Genomic DNA, 18779 nt, shown 5'->3' on the forward strand with positions numbered 1-18779 from the left:
GCATGAGCATTTCTCAAAGTCTTAGCACAGCATGAATTAGGCAGCATGTGTCCTTCCACCTGAAAACTCAGATCATAACCTGGACCTAAAAACACCTGCCAACCAGTCCAAGCTTAAAAGTGATGCTGGAGAAAGCCTGAGAGAGGAACTGACCACGACTTTAAACGGCTTCAGAATAGTGTGAATGCACTTTTTTTTTTTTAAATATGTGAGCACAGGTCACCACATAGGGATCAATATCCCATAAGTGATCTAATACACCAAGAGAAAAATGTTTCTGTAAATCTTGTTGCAGTGAAATGAAAATATGAAATCCGTTCACTTTCATTGTTTTTAATTAACCAACTTAATTGTTTACTGATTGTGATTCATGTCTTGAACTTGACAGAGATACTGTATTAAAAGGCCAATTCCTGTCCTGAGCCTGATTCAGCTTCAGGTTTATTCATGTTAAAAGTGGGTTTGTGTTGCGCATAACAATCACCTTGAATTCTTCATTGGAATAAGTCAAACAGGGTTTTTAAAAGAAAAACAGCTGTAATATGAAACAATACTTTTTTTATTAATTAAAATGAGTTGCAACATAAAGCATGCGCCTCAGTCACTGCACTGATCTGCAACATTCATGTCATCATTAAATTAAGGCCGTTTTCCTCTACCGATGTCAGATAAGTATTCCTTCATAATCTCTATTCCACTGGTGCCTGCCATTCTGTTATTGGACCATCTAATGTCATCTCTGAAGCACTTTGGTTAACACTTTATTTCCAGTGTTTAATGCATGATCATGTCTAGCCCATACCTGATTGTCAGCTCTGTCCGTTTGCCTCTGTAGTTGCGGCACAAATCATTATTTAATGTATTCAGGAGACTTCTGCTCAGGTTCACGCTGAGTGTTTGCAGAGGTCCAATCAGTTAGAGCGACAGTAACAACCTGGGTGGCTGCGAGTGTGAACATAAACAATCAAAAATGACCTTTTGAAAGTCAAAACAGTAACAATGAGTCTGCACGTACATGAGTGAAGCAGGTGGAAAAACCAGGGAAGTCTAACAGTGCGAGGCTTGTCTACACAAACACCCTGTCCTATGTCATACAGTGAATGCTCAGAGAGAGCTGATAGCCTTTCAGTTTGTTAAAGCTCAGGTTCATGGCAGTCTGTGAAAAGAGTAGATGACAAAATCATGACTGAATTCTTATTAGTGCAAAATCTTTCCTACTAAAACATTCAAAGCAACGACTCTAGCTCTCTCTGTGTACTACATCAGGCAGTACCGCTACCTCAGCCAAACCACACCTGCTCTGCAGGCTTGGTGATGACTGCTACTGTGTGAGCGTGTGCTTTTAGTTTGCTCCGGGGTCCTTCCAGCCTCCGAACGTCTTCTCCAGGTGGAGGGCCACAGCGAGGGTCAGGTGGTCCTGCAGCTTCCCTGCAACGACCTGCACGCCCAGAGGCAGACCCTCCTCACCCACACCCAGAGGGCACTGAGTCACCGGCAACCCCAGCATGTTAATTATACCTGTGTATGGAGGGGGGAAAAAAAAAAAAAAAAAAAAAAAAAAAAAGCAAAATCTTTTTAACAGCAATAATCCAGAAATAGCAACTTCGAAAATGACTGTCAGACATAAGATAAATCACAGACAGTTTCCAGGATGTAAAAAGGTTTTGAAGTCTCCCACAGTTTTTTTTCAACTGAGCTTTAACCTCCTAAGACCCGAACTCTTCCACGACATGCATTTTTAATTTCTCTTTGATATTTGGTCATATTGGGGCCCGATGAATGTAAAAACAAAGAATTACCAGATTTTTTTTTCAACCTTAGTTTTGTTTTTAAGAAAAATGAGAGCCACATGAGGAAATTCGTTTACAACTTTGATAGAACAGTAGCAGTATAATGTCCTCGTAAGTGGATATCAGGCCCATGTAGAGCAAAATTGAGTATTTTAGTCTAAATAACCCAAAATGTGATGTCGACATATGTGGACGCCAGGTCCTAGGAGGTTAAAGGTTATTTTGCAAAGTGATGTGACTGAAAAGCACAAAGGATAACCTGCACACAGACTGCAAGAGTCCAGGTGCAAAAAACAAAACAAAACTGACCACCAAAGAGCTTTGTGTATTCCTCACTAGTACTGGTTTGGATCCTCTTGTGCCTTCAGACCTGCTTTAATTCTTCATGGCACAGATTCAACAAACATCACACAGCTGCTGCACATCCATGATGCGAGTCTCCCGTTCCAAAAAAAATGCAAAGTTGCTCTACTGGTGAGTAGAGGCCATGTGAGTACAGGGAACTCACTGTTACGGTCAAAAAACAAGTCTGAGAAGATCTGTGCTTTGTGACATGGTGCACTGTGGTCATAAAGGGACATGATCAGCAACAATACTCAGGCAGGCTGTGGGGTTTAAAATCAGCTGATACTGAGGGGCCCAAAGTTATTCAAATTACTGCCAACCCATCAATTTGAAGCAGCATTCTGCTTTGAGAGTGAAACATTTTCTCCCATTTTCAGACCTTTCTTTGTAAATGATTGTGTGGGAAAGTCCCAGCAGATCAGCGGTTTCTGGATTTTAATGTCTGTGATATTAATCGTGATGTTGCTGTGCAGATGTTGGCTGTTAAAATAAGATCAGGTGAGAAGTGGAACGCCACTGACCGGTGTATGAGAAGTCGAAGGGTCTTAGGAGCGGGTGGTGGTGTTTGGGGGCCACTTTGGGGTGAGAGGGGTAAAGGAAAACACCGTCAGCACCCAACAGCTCATCCACCTCCTTCTGCAGCTTCTCCTTCATCTGGATGATGGAGGACGGTGTTTTGGACATGCGAGTCATCTCGATCAGGCCCACAGCTGAAGACGTCGGTTCACAGAAACTTTAAATGCTATTTATTCATTTATTGCTTAATCATTTTTATATATAACAGTGTTTTGTTTTTAAATTGAGAGCTACTATTGAACACTTTGGAAGTCTGTATTGCAGCCTTTACCGATAGCAGCGAGGGTGTGGTCTGATCTTCCTATCATCCACTTCAGCAGCTCCCACAGAGGCCAAGCTGGTCGTCCTGGTTCTCCCATCAACTCAGCAAACATCTGAGGAGGCTGGGAGAAAACAAAACAAAAACAATTCAGTTCTTTTAAAGGTCATAGAAAGGACACAGACTGTATTACTTCTCCATGTTCTTTATTGCTTCCTCTCAAACATGGTTGCTATTTTCTGCTGACAGACTGTCCAAGTTGTCATCATTATCGTGCCAGTAACCTGCACCTGTGTGGCATCACTACACCAGGCTCAGGTTTAAAGTTAGTAATGATTTATTAGTCATTGAGCACCTGAAAACAGCAGAAGCCCACAGGCCACAAAAATGTTCCCGTCATGAAACCACTTCAGTCAAATATCACAAAAATGGATGTCAGGGGTAGAGAGTAGAGTAGAGTGGCTGTGTCACTAATCTTTTTTGAGTGACAGCTCTAAAATCTTTTTGGGATCCCTGCACTGCAGTGATGCCACTCTACTGCCCACTTTGTAAAGACGAGTACACTGGTCCCTCGTTTATTACGGGAGTTACGTTCTAAAAATAACCCCCGATAGGTAAAATCCGCGAAGTAGCCAACTTTATTTTTTACAATTATTATAAATGTTTTAAGTCTGTAAAACCCCTCACTACACACTTTATACACTTTTCTCAGACAGGCATGAACATTTTCACACTTTTCTCTCTTGTTTAAACACTAAGTTCAAACCTTCTAGAAAAATAAGTCCAAAATTAAAGAATGAAACCAAACACACCTGTAGTTGCCTTTGACGGTGCAACACGTTTTGTCGCCAGTGTTGTGTTTGTTGGGGAGAAAACTTACAAACATACAGTGCAGCACTTCAGAGTCACACTGCTAGCGATCGAAGATTTATGTAAATTTGACAAGCTGAACGCATTCTGCACTGTACAGGAGACACGACATGAGATTGACTGACAATGGTCAACAGCCAATCAGGACACAGAACAATACGCAGTAAAACAAACAAACAACAACAGTGAAACAGCGAGGCCACAAAAGGTGAACCGTGTTATAGCGAGGGACCACTGTATAACCCAACAGGTGGGTGTGAAATGATTCACGGGTCAAGGAAAGAAGAAAAATAGTACAGCCACATAAATTTTGGGTTTTGGTTGCGAAGTTCACCTCACTGGTTCTTATGGAATTCAAAATACAGACAAGATACAAATCTGATCTGAGAAAAAGTGCAGAAACAACAAAGACTGGAAACCAGTGTTTCAATACTTAACTCCTATACTGGGCATTTTGATTTAGCTCTCTTTAACTTGGTACATTTAGATGCCTGAATGATATAGATTTGGTTTAAAGAATACCTAGTTTACCCATATTTTTGTTCTTGGACTCTACCACAACCCTTTTATGCTACAGTACTTGGAGACCAGAGCAAAACAAAAATTACTGCAACCATGTCCACTGAAGTTGCAGTGTTGCCTTTGAAAGTGTTGCTTCAAAGACTGGGACTGGGTTTGTGATCACTCATCAGCTGGTGTCTTCAATTCAATCTGTGTAGCAATATGTCAACTAACTGATAAATCAGAAGGAATTGCAAATCTGTTCCTCTCTAAATACAAACAAGTACCTCCATTGATATTTGATGTAGTTGATACAGGACGGTGATTTAACTTCAATACAGCAACCTTGCTTTTATATAAGAATAAAACTAGAATACAACCAACTGAGTTGAGTCTCATATTACAAAGAGACGGATTAAAGACGAGGCTCAACCTCTGGATGATCAGATGATCGCTGCAACTACATGCAATCAATCACTGAATGCTCTTATACTGTGCCTGAGAAGACCACATAAGGACATCCCCTTACATCACACAGAGCCAATAGTAGGAAAAGAATAAACTCCATGGCCATGTTCAGTATGAGCATCCAGCACTGTGACAGTATAAGACATAAAATAAGGAAAAGCATAGTAAGTTCACTTTAAATCAAACTGGTGATCTGCATTAAAGTAGAAAGTAGCAGTAAACTGACTGTGACTAACTCACAGCCTGGTAACAGAAACGTTTCAGATTAGCTGAAGAGAACTGCGTGGATGTAACTATGTGGGCACATAAATCTCTTCCCAAGCACATAACTCTGAGTTAGAAACAAAAACTGATCACATTGTAAAGCTTTACATTTTAATGAGGAGACTTGGTTTAATGCGAGGCGTCTGCAGGAAATCTAGATGCGGGTATTGTCCTCTGAAGTGGCAGAAACATTACTCTGTGTGTGTGTGTGTGTGTGTGTGTGTGTGTGTGTGTGTGTGTGTGTGTGTGTGTCGTGCACAGGCAGCTAAACAGATTAGGCGACCATTTCTGGGCAGCAGACTACAATAGGTGCTGTGACTAAGACTCAGCCTGCTTTCTCTCTTAGTGAGACGTGCCTTATTAGCTGGAAAGTCCTGGCAACAGCAAGAAACCAATGCCTGTTTCTCTCCCTTGTCTTCATCATTCACCCGCTGACTCTTTGTCTGCTGTAAAGTTAATGTTCTGGACCTACTTTGCCCTCCTTGTCAGGAAGGACCATGTAGGTGTCCCAGATCTGAAAGCTGTAGCGGAGCTCAGGGAAATGCACTTCTTGGACTTTCACTCCGAGGTCCGCCTCCAGGCGCTCGGCTACCTGTGGAAGACCACACGAGGATTTAAAGTGTAAAACAATTCCTCCTAAGTGTGTAGGAGTTCTGCAATAGACAGGGAAAAAAACCAAAAAAACAACGCACCTTTCTCTGAATGTCTACAAGCTCTTTGCTGACGGGGGTTATGAGAGGAGAGCCGCCGTCATGAGGGATGGTGAAGAACCGCAGCTTCTTTAAGTCGACCTTTGTGTTTAAGGACAACCTGTGAGCACAAGTGGAAACAATCAACAGCACTGCTGAACTACTGTAGCTAACAAACACAGTTGGGGTTTGGTTGTGTTGAGTCAGAATCTTCTGTGACAGAAATCTATACAATTCCTTGTAATTTTGGACCATTTGATAAACAAATGTGTCCATTATGCTGATGTAAATGAAACCTCGAGATCAAGTGCTGACGTTATTACAGCCCTGGTAAAACCCTGTTCGCAGGCTACCCAAAATACCTCTCTGTAGTTAAATGCCTGTATTAAGTCTCTGTGAAGGTTCTTAGTCATCCAGGTCATCGTAGTCTAAGGAGCTTGCAAAGAAAAGCGTCTGGACTTCTTTAAGTTGCTTGAAGACGTTTCACCTCTCATCCGAGAAGCTTCTTCAGTTCTAAGGTCAAATGATGGAGAGTCCCAGATTTAAACCCAGTGGGAGTATCCCCCCCCACAGAGGGACAAAAGGACCCCTGATGATCCTCTAATCACCTGACCCAAGGTGTGAAAACGGGTGTGGGTCCCAATCAGCCAGAGTTTTGGGTTCCTGAGGTCAGATGGCCCAGGATGTGAGTGGGCGTTAAGGCGTCTGGGAAGGGATCTCAAAAACTGGATTATAGATGGCAGAGAGTTGGTGTCGTAAACCCCCGCCTCTGTTCAAAGATGGTCGCTCACAGTGGACATAGATGGCTTCTTTCACTCCTCTTTCAAACCATCTGTCCTCTGTCCAAAATGTGAACATTGGCATCCTCCAAAGAGTGTCCTTTATCCTTAAGATGCAGATGGACTGCTGAGTCTTGTCCTGTGGAGGTGGCTCTTCTATGTTGTGCCATGCGCTTGTGAAGTGGCTGTTTGGTCTCTCCAATGTAGAGGTCTGGGCATTCCTCGCTGCACTGTACAGCATACACCACATTGTTAAGTCTGTGTTTTGGCGTTTTGTCTTTCGGGTGAACCAGTTTCTGTCTGAGCGTGTTGCTGGGTCTGAAATGCACCGGGATGTCATGCTTGGAGAAAACTCTCCTGAGTTTTTCTGATACACTGGCTACATAGGGGATGACAATGTTGTTGCGTCTGTCCTTATCCTCCCTCGCTGGTGTCTGGTCTTCTTTTCTGTGCCTCTTTGCTGACTTTAAGAACGCCCATTTAGGATAGCCGCACATTTTGAGTGCTTCCTTTACATGTGTGTGTTCCTTCTTTTTTCCTTCAGGCTTAGAGGGAACATGTTCTGCCCGGTGGTGTAGGGTCCTAATTACTCCAAGTTTGTGTTCCAGAGGGTGATGGGAGTCGAACAGGAGGTACTGGTCCGTGTGTGTGGGCTTCCGGTAAACTTCGATGTTGAGGTTGCCGTTCTCTTCAATGTGCACAGCGCAGTCCAGGAAAGGCAAACAGTTGTCCTTTGTGTCTTCCCTGGTGAACTTGATGTTTTTATCCACAGCGTTAATGTGCGCAGTGAAGGATTCCACTTCTTGTGTCTTGATTTTGACCCAGGTGTCGTCCACATATCTGTACCAGTGGCTGGGTACTCTTCCTTTGAAAGAGCCAAGAGCCTTCCTTTCCACTTCCTCCATGTAAAGGTTGGCTACAATAGGTGACACGGGGGAGCCCATGGCACAGCCATGTTTTTGTCTGTAAAAGCCTTCGTTGTATTTGAAATATGTAGTGGTGAGGCAGAGGTCTAACAGTGTGCAAATCTGATCGGGTGTGAAGTTGGTCCTGTCCTCCAAGGAGCTGTCTTCTTGTAGTCGTTTTCTGACAGTCTCCACGGCCTCCGTGGTGGGTATGCAAGTGAAGAGAGAGACTACATCAAAGGACACCATGGTTTCATCTGGATCCAGGGTAAGTTTCTGGACCTTGTCGGTGAAGTCGGTGGAGTTCTTGATGTGGTGTGGGGTGTTCCCCACGAGAGGAGCAAGGATGGTAGCAAGGTGTTTAGCAATGTTGTAAGTGGCTGAGTTTATGCTACTGACTATGGGTCTGAGTGGGACAGCTTCCTTGTGGATTTTAGGAAGTCCGTAAATGCAGGGTATGGCATCCCCTGGGTAAAGGCAGTGATATGTAAGGCGGTCAATGATTTTGTCCTTTTCAAAGTCTTGAAGGCAAGCTATAACTTTCTTTTTGTAGCTGCTTGTGGGGTCTCGCTTTAAGGCTTCGTAGGTATTGTTGTCCCTGAGGAGAGTAGTGATCTTTGTATGGTAATCTGTAGTGTTTAGGACCACGGTGCATCTTCCCTTATCAGCTGGTAAAACAGTGATGTTGTGGTCTTTGCTCAGGAAAGCGACGGCCTTCTTTTCCTGTATTGTGAGGTTGGACGGAGGGACTTTGGCACTGGAGAGCGTGGCTGAGACTTTCATCCTGATTTGCTCTGCTTCTGTCTGTGATAATTTATTAATCCGTATGGCTGTTTCTGTGGCTGTGATGAGGTCCACTATGGGCAACTGTTGCGGAGAAATGGCAAAATTGAGTCCTTTGGCTAATACCCTCTTTTCAGGTTCAGTGAGATGAAAAGTTCTTCACCCATTTCTCCTGACTGTCCTCAGGTGTGTTTTCTTCTCCGAGTTGTGTAGGTTCAGAATGAGGAGTGTTTTAGAAAGCAAGGTGTGAAATTTCCTGTGTTGTCTTTCTTTTCCTTTAGAGTGTTGGGCCCGCTGAGCCTTGTCCACAAACTTGTAAACCTCTAAGATTGGAGAGCGTAGAAGGGACTCTCCACCATTTGACCTTAGAACTGAAGAAGCTTCTTGGATGAGAGGTGAAACGTCTTCAAGCAACTTAAAGAAGTCCAGACGCTTTTCTTTGCAAGCTCCTTTGACCTGTATTATGTCTGGCATCTCCTGCGTTTGGCTGCACAAAAACAAAGAAAACCTCAATATTCTTTAAATTAAATCAAAATTATTCATAGTTACTGAGTTGTTTTATTTTAGGTTGTTTTCACAACAGGTGAGCCAAACTCAGAATTTTTAATAGCGAAAAGAAAATAATAAAAATCATAACAGTGACATCAAGTTGCTTTATATTGTAGGGTAAAAAGTAAAGGGGTTGGTTCTTATGTAGCAGGTTTCTAGTGGAGCACTCAAAGCGCTTTATACAAGATGCATTATTCACTCATTCACACGTAATCATACAAGCACTTTTTTAAAGTGCTGTCTATTTCTAACATTCACACTCCAATGGACACATCGATGAGCAACTTGGGGTTCAGTATCTTGCCCAAGAATACTTTGCATGCACACTAGAACAGCCAGGGATCAAACCACCACCGTTCCACTTAGTGGATGACGTGCCTCATCTCCTGAGCTGCAGCCACTCCCTAAGCCTTAAATATTGGAAAGATACAAGAATAAGGAATTGAATATATTAGAAAGAAACCCTGACAATCACAAAACCCCATATGAGGAAGCAATTTGAGGCAGTGGGAAGGAAAATCTCCCTTTTAACAAGATATGGTTGGGGGGTGATGGGGACGAAGAAGACAAAAGACATGATGTAGTTAGTTTATCATCGTGGCCAAAATATTACATTTAAGCCAACATCCAAAATCCTCTTATGTGTGAGCAATCATCAGTCACATAAAATGTAAGAAGTTTAGGAGAGTATAAAATGTTACTGCGTGTGGATCATTATCACATCCATGAAGCACTAAAAAAAATAAATAAATAAATAAAAAATTAGCACTGAGATAGCTGGATGCATTTTATTGTGCAGATTAGGGATATGAAACATCTGCTATCAATTTATCAATGTGGGTGTGTCCAGTTAGCCATAATTTGATCACACGCACACACACTTTGCTTTAGAAGGTCTCCAGCCTCTTCTAAGTAAGCCCCAGTTCTTACCTTGGCACCATAAGAACTGTATTTGTGCATGAACACAGATTGCACACTGTGTCACTTATACATGTAGATAAACTAATACAAATAAATAAAAGAATTAACACATTAGCCCCGAATTACACTCAGATGAAGCAACAGCAGCAGGGCCTTACATGTCAACTCTGGGTCCGGCCATGATCTTGAGCATAGGCAGAAGGTCTTCAGCGTAGCGACACATGGGACCAGAGCTGAGGTACTCCTCCTGCCTGCCAGAGGAAGGAGGGTACTGATTCTCACAGGACACGACACCTAAAGGAAAAAGTATTTTTTCCTCTATTAGTCAGCCTTACAAACAATCTGTAAGCAAAACGCTGTCATACATGAAGATTTCAATCTGGTGCAGTGGGTAGCAGCTGCTCCTTCAAAGTTTCTGTCCACCTGATGAATGTAAAACCCAAGGCTTTGTTTCAGTCACAGCTTGTTTGCGAAGAGGGCCCAGATAACAACTAGCGTAGAAAGCTTTAATGCACATTTTAACAGCGCTGAACAGAAATCTCCTGAGACAAACCTGCCTGTTTAGCTCCTAAATGCTCCACTGTGTCCTCAGCTGGGCTTTAACTGCCACTGTGCTATGCGAGCAGTTAGCTGTAAAGTTGTGGGCAAAGCTGAAAAAGAAGCAGAGGGGAGCTGCAGGCACACATGATAATCCTCTGGAGGTTCATGTCTATGAGTGATCCTTGTCACATGTTTTTCCTCATTAACTGCTACTAACCCCCCCCCCAAAAAAAAAACAAAACAAAAACAGAGCTACAACATTAGCTTATGTGGGGTTATCAGACTCACAGCCAGTGTCTTTTACCTGGAGTAGTTTTATGGCCAAATATTCCATTGAAGAAACAGGGCATACGAATGCTGCCGCCGATGTCTGAGCCCACACCGATGACTGAACCTGCCGCTCCCAGTATGCTGCCCTCTCCCCCTGAGCCCAGAGGAACAGGCGATAAACAGTGAGAGAGCAGAGATAAGTCAGTGGAAGTGGACTTTATCTGGACCATTATTGTCAATAAAAGTCCTCACAGAGTCAACAAAGTACGTTTACCTGCAGATACGAACATTTTTGTTTTTGAGGAAAAAAATGGCAACATAAAATGTATTTGTTCATTAAATGTATGAAATAAGCAGCGTTACTATTATAAAAATAAAGCAACTCGACTAACGATGGTTTGGTTGCAGATTTTACGCTTAAAATTGCCTTAAAAAAATAAAAAATAAAAAAAAGCAGCTCACAGAGGTTTAGTGTAGTCTTCACACACAAAGACAGAAAGAGACATCACAAGGTTTTTAGATTTTGTACAGCTCTGCATACAAGACATCATTGAACATTTTCCACATAAAATAGCATTCAACCAGACCTGAAAGCAGGGAAAGGTAAAAATAAATAAAAGCACCACAGCCAGAGCCTCAGTAATATGATTAAAACCAGGACGACTCCTGGCAACAAAAACAGACGCAAAAAAAATAAATAAAAAAAATTCAACTTTGTCTCAACACCGGCTGCTAACCTGAGCTTCCTCCCGGTATCCTCTCCAGGTCATACGGGTTGTTGGTGATGCCATAGATGTGGTTGTGCGATTCATACCACATGCAGAGCTCGCTTGTGTTGGTGACACCCAGCGGGATGGCACCCGCTCTCTTCAGCAGGGCCACAGGTGGAGCGTCGACTGTGGCCACGATCCCTCGCCTGGAGACCAGGCCTGTAGTGAAGGGCATGCCTGCAGAAGGGAGACGTGTCACATGTGCAGAGTGGATTTGCAGTGACTAACTAGAACTAAAGACTAACAGCTCTGCTTTTCCCTCAGCATCATTTTTAACTGACGGAAAACGTTTCTGACTTCTAGTTTTCTCCTTCAGTGAACAGCAAGTCAAAAACCAGAACTGAAGTTTGAAAACTAACTACCACAGTAAAACCTTCTAAGAGGATTTACAGCGCTTAAATGCATACTTGCATACATACAGTCCAAAGTGCATGTGTGGACTGAGACATGTTAACAGTATCAAATACTGAGTAAAACTGAGGTCACCTGATGCAGGTAACCACAGTAAAGTGTCAAGTTTCACGCAGCTGACGGGAGATTAAATTTCTGGAAGTTACCCTGGAGGGCATAAGACTCTTTCACAGAAAGTGGGACTCCTAATAAAGGCAGCCGGTCCTCCAGCACTTCCTCTCCTCCAGTCTCCTCCTCAATCAGCTTATCGACCTGAGCCGCCTCCTGGAGGGCAGCAGCAAACCTGGACAGACAGAAATGCAGTTTACGTTTACTGACAAATTTAGAGGGAAAAGATTTTGACCTGATGCTAGTAAAATGTCAAATTACAGCAGTGCAAACTGTGCATTGTATTGTCACTATAATTACATGTTTTCATTTGCTGAGAAAACTTCAGCACTTAAATCTTTTTTATATTTTCCTCACACTACCTTTGCACATTTACCCACAGCAAACGTGATGTGACAGAACAGACACACATCAGGCACTGCTAAGGTTAAACACCATGTTTTTATCCCAATAGTCTGATGGCATTCTTCAAGGCTGATATATTGATACATCTTCATTTTTAGTTTCATTTCTGAGTTAAAGAAAAAAAAAGCCTCACATCATCATACCCTGTGCTGGGCCAGGAAAATGTTTGTCTTCCTGTCAACAAAATAATCAATAACTGCAGCTCAAGAGCACACTATCAGACATCAGGGAAATAGAGATGATCGTTTCTTGCCTGTCTTTCACAACAGCATTCACAAAAGGGTTAACTTCCTGGATCCTGTCAATGTAAGCCTGCACCACCTCTACGCTGGACACCTGCAGGGACATAACATTTAGACCACGTAAGGACATGTTATGGTTCATTGCAGAAAGAATGTCACAGAACAGGAAAACAAGTCAAACTGAGGGTGAAACTTGAATATGATTTGTCCTAAAGAAAAAAAAAATTAAAAAAGGAAATAAGGTTTTGACTTCAGTGTCTTTAGGGTGGATTATAAAAGCTGCTTCAGCTTCTCTACAGCTGCAAGCGCTTTGCAACCCACAGTTCCTCCTTTCAAGTTGTTTCTGCTACGTCTCCTGTCACTGATGCCTGCTGCTCTCCCAGGATCACAGACGCTATTTAAAAAAAAAAAAAAAAGAAGGAGGAAAGCTACAGTGATGTGTCATTGAAGTCTGTAGCTGAGCACTTAATATCAACATGTTTTTTATGAGTGAGCAGTGGATGTGCCAGTGACACTCCACACTTATTGGCTAACAATTTTGATTGACAAGCTGTTAGCATTACCAGGGTAATCCTCTCCTACTCTTACAATAACCATAAACTAAAAAAATGGATTTTATGTTTTGTTTTACTGAAACTAGGGCTGCTCAAATAATCGAATTTTAATCACGATTACGATCTGGGCTTTCAACGATCATTAAAAATGACTGAGCCGATTATTAGCCCCTCCCTCATGCTTTACTCTCGCGCTGCTCCATGGGGCAAATCCAGCGCACCTCTCTGCAATTCGAACACGCGTCACAACAATTAAGAGCAGCGGTCCCCAACCCCTGGGCCTTGGACCGGTACCGGTCCGTGAGTCGTTTGGTACCGGGCCGCGAGAGTTGAGGCTCAGGTGTGAAATGTATGGTTTTCAGGGTTTTTAATCGGTTTTCAGCGTTATTTTGTTATCGTTTTGATTGTTAACTCGGTTTTCCTGGGTCTTTTCACGTGTGTTATGAATAAATCTTCTTTTTTTCGGTACCGGTACTAGTTTGTTTTTTTTTTTGTTGCATTTATCCGCGACACCTTAAAGGCCGGTCCGTGAAAATGTTGTCGGGCATAAACCGGTCCGTGGCGCAAAAAAGGTTGGGGACCGCTGATTAAGAGGACCCGAGGGAAGCTCGGAAAGCTAAGCAGAAGTTATTTGGAGAGGAGAGTGACTGCTGTTGGTTGAAAAGAGAGGTAAAAAAAACTTCAGTGGTGTTGCACACTATTTTATATTATTTTTTAAAGTCATTGTTAACCCTTTAAAGCCGGTCAGAGCAGCACGCTCCATTTTGCGTAACTATTTTTAAATCCCTGTAGAACCTGAACCGTGTAAGCTAGCGCAATAATTTGTTTTGCATATGAAACCGGAGGAGTTGTACTTACATCTGATGCCATCAGCTTGTCCTCGGTCACGGTTTCCTTCCACATATAGCTTTGCAAAAATTGCATAAAAAGCGCTTGCAGCAACAAAAACATAATATTCCAGAAACACGCTTTGCCGATCTGATCAGCTGTTCGTAACACTTCCCACAATGAAACAGACGTCAGTGCGAACTATCGCATGTCCGCCATTTCCTGCCCGAAACCGGAAGTGACGTCATTTTCGCGGAAAATGTAGTTTTTTTACTTGTAGGCCTTAAAAGCCTATACTGGTGTTTTTATAAGTCATGTTTACTTTTCTGAATAGTTTCTGGGATGCTTAGAACTCGAATTGCACTGCTGGAAATAGTTTATTTTGATGCACCTGCTGTTTTCTTTGCAAATTTGCATCATAGGATTGTTTTTTCGTTTTTCCTGCAGTATATAAAAATTGGTGTATCTCAAAAATAAAACTATGAAGACACTCAAAATAAATTTCCTGTTGTTGTAAACTATTTTTTGCAACTTTTTTTGTATTTAAAGTTTTGAGGGATAAACCTCTTAAATTTCTCTAAGTAGAAATATATGTAAAAAAAACCAAAAATGATTTTCAATTTTTTTGTAGTTTATTGCACTTTTTTGTAATTAATGTAGTTACTATGGACTTAATGCATACATATTATTAAAATGGGCTATAACAGTTGTATAGCAACTTGAAATGCTCCCACAAATGGCACTACAACATGTAAAAAAAATAATATAAGCTCTGGTGGACTTGGTTCTATAGTAGGTCTTAAAGGGTTAAATAAATATCGTCAAATAATCGAGATCTCAATTTCAGTGAAAATAATCGTGATTATCATTTTTGCCATAATCGAGCAGCCCTAACTGAAACTAGTAACTGAGACCAAAGGAAATTATCAGGAAATAAGGTGTTTACAGAAGTGACCTCTGTAAACGTTGTCAGGCCAGAAGTTTTCTGTAATCAGTGGAATCGCCCTCTGCTGGTCATTAGGAAGAATGCAGGTTTAAGGCATTAGCTTCATTTTTCCTGGCCAAAAGTTACATCCATCTTTTATACAGGTTATGTCCAAAACAGGGCCCTACCACCAAACATCAAGCCTTCTGTTTGATATAGTTATCCAGAGTGAATTAGATTACAATAAGATACTGTAATCTAAAAACAAAGGGGCCCTGTACAGGAAAGGTCATTCAGTAACAGCCTGTTTTTTCCCCCACCCCTCAGTAGACTTGGTGATTTCAGTGTCAGCTTTTATGCTACTGTGAGGTGGAGCAGCTGATGCAAATAGACTCAATGAGCTCATCGGGGATGATGATTCAGTCCTGGATACAGAGGAAAGCACTTAGTACTGTGGATGATGCCTCTCATCCCCTGCACACCACACTGGAGTCATACTAAAAGTATATATGTGCGCGAAAGGTGCGCGTTTCTCAAGGTGTGACCAATGAAACTGTCATTGTAAAGAGGTTTAAAGACACGTTTAATTCCCGATATCTTAATATAAGACAAAAAAGTGCAAATAACCATACATCTCAGTTTTTCTACATTATAAAGAAATGGTGCTGTAGTAAGCAGTCTTTGGGCTCAAATTATAAGAGATTACTTCTAGTAAAGTTCTAGTAGGTCATTGCCCAGACCATCGTTTAATTATAACACTGAAGATTTTTTTTATTTTTTTTTATTTACTCAGAACAATTATGTGAAAAAACATCTTTTGTTAAATGTTTTATATTACTTAATTACTTTGGTATAATGTCACAGAAGCTGTTATCTGTTAAAAATACAAAATGCATGCCCCTCCCATTCCAGAGCCATGCAGTGCATGGCCAGACTGGAGTCTTTGCCTGACCAATTCTGGCCCCAGATCCTTATGTTTGACACCCCAGCTCTAAGGTGGATACAAGTTTAAAATTAAAAATGAACAGTCTTATTTGGGTTTTTTTGTTTGTTTGTTTTATAAATCATTGAAAACTCTCTCTCCTCTCAGGGCCCGCAGCTCACAGCAGCTTCACGGCCCAAATGGGTGTCCCGCGCCCACACTTTGGGAACCCCTGCTTCCTGCACTATTGTAGTTTTCTTTTCTTTTTTTTTAATGTTATCACTGAGCAGTCTTTCCTAAAGATGTTACTTTCTTTTATCTCATCCCATCTCGGAATGTCTGTCCAAAAGCTGTTAAAACATTTGTGAGTAACTCATTAATCAGCATTTACCGCTCCAGCGCCACATGAAAGCAGCACCTGCACATGCGCCATGTGTGCGTTCCAATAAAACCTAGCAACAAGTACACGATTTGTTCACCTCCAAGTTCCACACATCTGTCTGGAGCAAAGCACAGCCCGACAAAAGGCTGCTCCCATTCTGGCTGTACAGGCAGCACAGGTGTGTTGTTATTCCACAGGTGTTACTGTCTTACTGTGGGCGTGGAGACTTGGGAGCAGAAAGCAAGCGTTGGGAAACCGTCCCTGAGGAGCGGACCAAGGTGCTTCAGCTCCAGTGATTGTAAATAGAAATAAGAATGGAAATAGAAGCTAAAGAGGGGATGTAAGAAACATGACAACCCATGACCTCCAGATTTAACACCGGCTTATGTGAGTCTAAATCAAACTGACATGAAGATGGTTAAATCTACTCGCTTGGAGCAAGTGTTAAACAAACACACACCCCTCTCCTCCTCCAGCCGGGAGGTCTGACCGGGTACACACCTGTTTTCGCCGGATCTTCTTGGCGAGCTGCGTCGCCGACATAAGCAGCAGCGGGTTTCTGACGGGCGGGAGCTTCTTCCCGGACAGAGCAGGTCTCCGAGGGGAGAAGAAGCGAAAAACGATGACGAGGACCTCCGTGACCGCCTTCAACAGCCATACCTGAGCTCTTTCCAGCCGGCTCAGAGCCATGTTTCAAGCGCGTGAGAGGACGGAAGATCACCGGCTGGTCGACCGCAGTCAGAACACTTCCTAGCTTACAGCAGCCGATCTTTTTATATACATCCGCGAGACAAGTTAGCGACAGTTAGGTCGCCACCGGAAATGAAGCGGTTGCTTTCAAAACAAAATCATGACCTCATTTTAAAGGGCCAAAATACTCCAGTACTAAAGTCAGTTTTTGGAATTTACTCAGATTCCCATCTTATGCTGCTTAATACAATATTCCACTACTTTCCAAACAGTAAAGAGAAAAATGCATAATATTTCCTTCTGCTTCAGTTAGTGCTTAGTAGTTACTTTCCTGCTTGATCAAATAAGTAGTTTATGTACCTCAAGTACGACTATTCATTGGAGAGTTTTATTAGTCATTCACACTTATTTGGTGATACTTTTTGAAAACAAAACATTCATTTTTAATATATTGTTATAAAACAATATTACAAGTGTTTTCATTTTTTTAAATTCTGCACAGTGCATGTTGTTATTGACTTTTCATCACTTGTACACTGTTATTTCAGTAGAACTGTGATGTAATTATTTAACTGATAGCTTTTTACTACTGACAGTTGTCTGCATATCAGTTTTTACTTCTATTAATATTTTTTTTTAATTACCTTTTTTGTTAAACCATAATGGCGTTATTAACTAACTAGGTTAACCAAATTTTCCAGGAGCTTTTAACTGTATCTCATCATCTGCATCAGCAAACAGCATTATTTTTACTGAGTGCATTACTATGCAAAAAATGCATGAAGTGTGATAGGGTCAGAGTACTTTGAAGCAGTTGTGCGGCGGAGACGTTTTATTTTGAAAATTACTACCGGAACATAAAACAATATATTGTGGTTTACCTGTCAGTGACCTATGCCACCATTCAGGGTAATTAAAGGTAACGTTTAACTATGAGTGTAATGTAAATGTGGTTGCGTAAATTACTTGGTTGTGGCTGTTAAACTAGTGCCTGCAAAACATAGATAGCCTTCTATTTGATGTTTGCTGCCCAGTATCACTTGTTTATATGAGTTATAAGAAAATAACTTGGATTTTGTGAACAAAGTTTCTGATAAAGTATAGATACAGTATGACATCTATACTTAACAAGATGAAAATACAGTATACCAAGTACACTGCATCTTGAACTGTTCTCCATTAGTATTTAGTATCAGTACTGGAAAAGTATCAAATTTCAGGCCAATAAGATGTTTGAGTTAGTATCCAGTATGATTTGAAGGTGGGGCATCCTTTTCTGTTTGTCCTTGTAATCATATTTAAAATGACATAAACTGTAAATCTAAAACACACGTGAGTGTAAAAAGACGTAGAGGCAGGTTTATGAAGTTATTTTAAATTTTGCATGCTCAGAAATCCAGTTTTTGTTTTTGTTGCCTCACGACAATGTTTGGCGATAAGAGCTACTTTTGAGGGTAACTTTGATAACAGTGTGTTTGTATGTAATGATATGTTATTTCATGTATTTGTGCATATTACGTGTGCCAAAGTCAGGGATTAAAAGTGAGACAGTGGGATATTTTTTTGCAGTATTTCAGCATTTAGTTAGAAACCGAACCAGCATTAAGGGAGTGACGTTGTTTTTAAGTAGCAGGTAATTTCAAATGCAGCGTTTCTATCAGTTCAGCAAACATCAGCAAACACATAAACAGTTTGTGTGCAGTTTGTCTCACAGTGTGTTGCTAACTAAAGGTCCGGTTGCTGTATTTAACAGGGAGAGAAAAGCAAGAGAGCCAACTTCACTCGGAGATGGAGAAAGATAAGAAAGACAGGACAGGACAGGAGAGGACAACGGGAGGTTAGATTTAAAAGTAAGGAGTGCTCATTTAAAACTTACATGTAAGTCTTCGTGTTTTAAATCAGATATTGGGTCTGTTCAGGCGACATTATGTTTTCTCATATTGTGAAAAATGCTGCAGAACAAACCAAGGTGTTATTTAAAGGCTGCATGAAAACCATCTGCAGGTTAGTGCAGGATAAACAGGTTAGTTTGC

General features: G+C 41.5%; 1 protein-coding gene across 3 annotated transcripts; it reads right to left on the reverse strand.

Moving 5' to 3' along the window:
* Window positions 1–541: 541 nt before the first annotated feature.
* Window positions 542–16854, reverse strand: faah2b (fatty acid amide hydrolase 2b). Of its 3 annotated transcripts, XM_082523352.1 has the most exons (12): window positions 16558–16854; window positions 12457–12539; window positions 11837–11973; window positions 11247–11456; window positions 10544–10663; window positions 9858–9993; window positions 5766–5883; window positions 5546–5665; window positions 2983–3094; window positions 2657–2845; window positions 1296–1518; window positions 542–1156 (listed from the first exon to the last, which is right to left on the reverse strand). In XM_082523352.1, the coding sequence occupies exons 1-11, from the start codon at window positions 16744–16746 to the stop codon at window positions 1343–1345; spliced, it is 1590 nt and encodes a 529-aa protein (XP_082379478.1). In that variant the 5' UTR covers window positions 16747–16854; the 3' UTR covers window positions 542–1156; window positions 1296–1342. The 3 variants fall into 3 exon arrangements, with proteins under 3 accessions (XP_082379478.1, XP_082379477.1, XP_082379479.1); XM_082523351.1 differs by having other exon boundaries at window positions 542–1518; XM_082523353.1 differs by lacking the exon at window positions 16558–16854 and adding an exon at window positions 13858–14060 and having other exon boundaries at window positions 542–1518.
* Between the last annotated feature and the right edge of the window lie 1925 nt (window positions 16855–18779).

This window comes from Aulonocara stuartgranti, assembly GCF_965226115.1.
Source record: "Aulonocara stuartgranti genome assembly, chromosome: 3".
Lineage (NCBI taxonomy): Eukaryota > Metazoa > Chordata > Actinopteri > Cichliformes > Cichlidae > Aulonocara > Aulonocara stuartgranti.

What these genes read in the sequence shown, in the direction of transcription:
- faah2b (XM_082523352.1), bottom strand. Translation starts at nt 16,746, where the DNA reads ATGGCTCTGAGCCGGCTGGAAAGAGCTCAGGTATGGCTGTTGAAGGCG. An exon ending in TGGCCATAAAACTACTCCAG is followed by an intron (nt 9,994 to 10,543) that starts GTAAAAGACACT and finishes TTTTTCCTTTAG; the next exon opens with GTGTCGTGTCCTGTGAGAAT. An exon ending in CTTCGACTTCTCATACACCG is followed by an intron (nt 1,519 to 2,656) that starts GTCAGTGGCGTT and finishes CTCCATACACAG; the next exon opens with GTATAATTAACATGCTGGGG.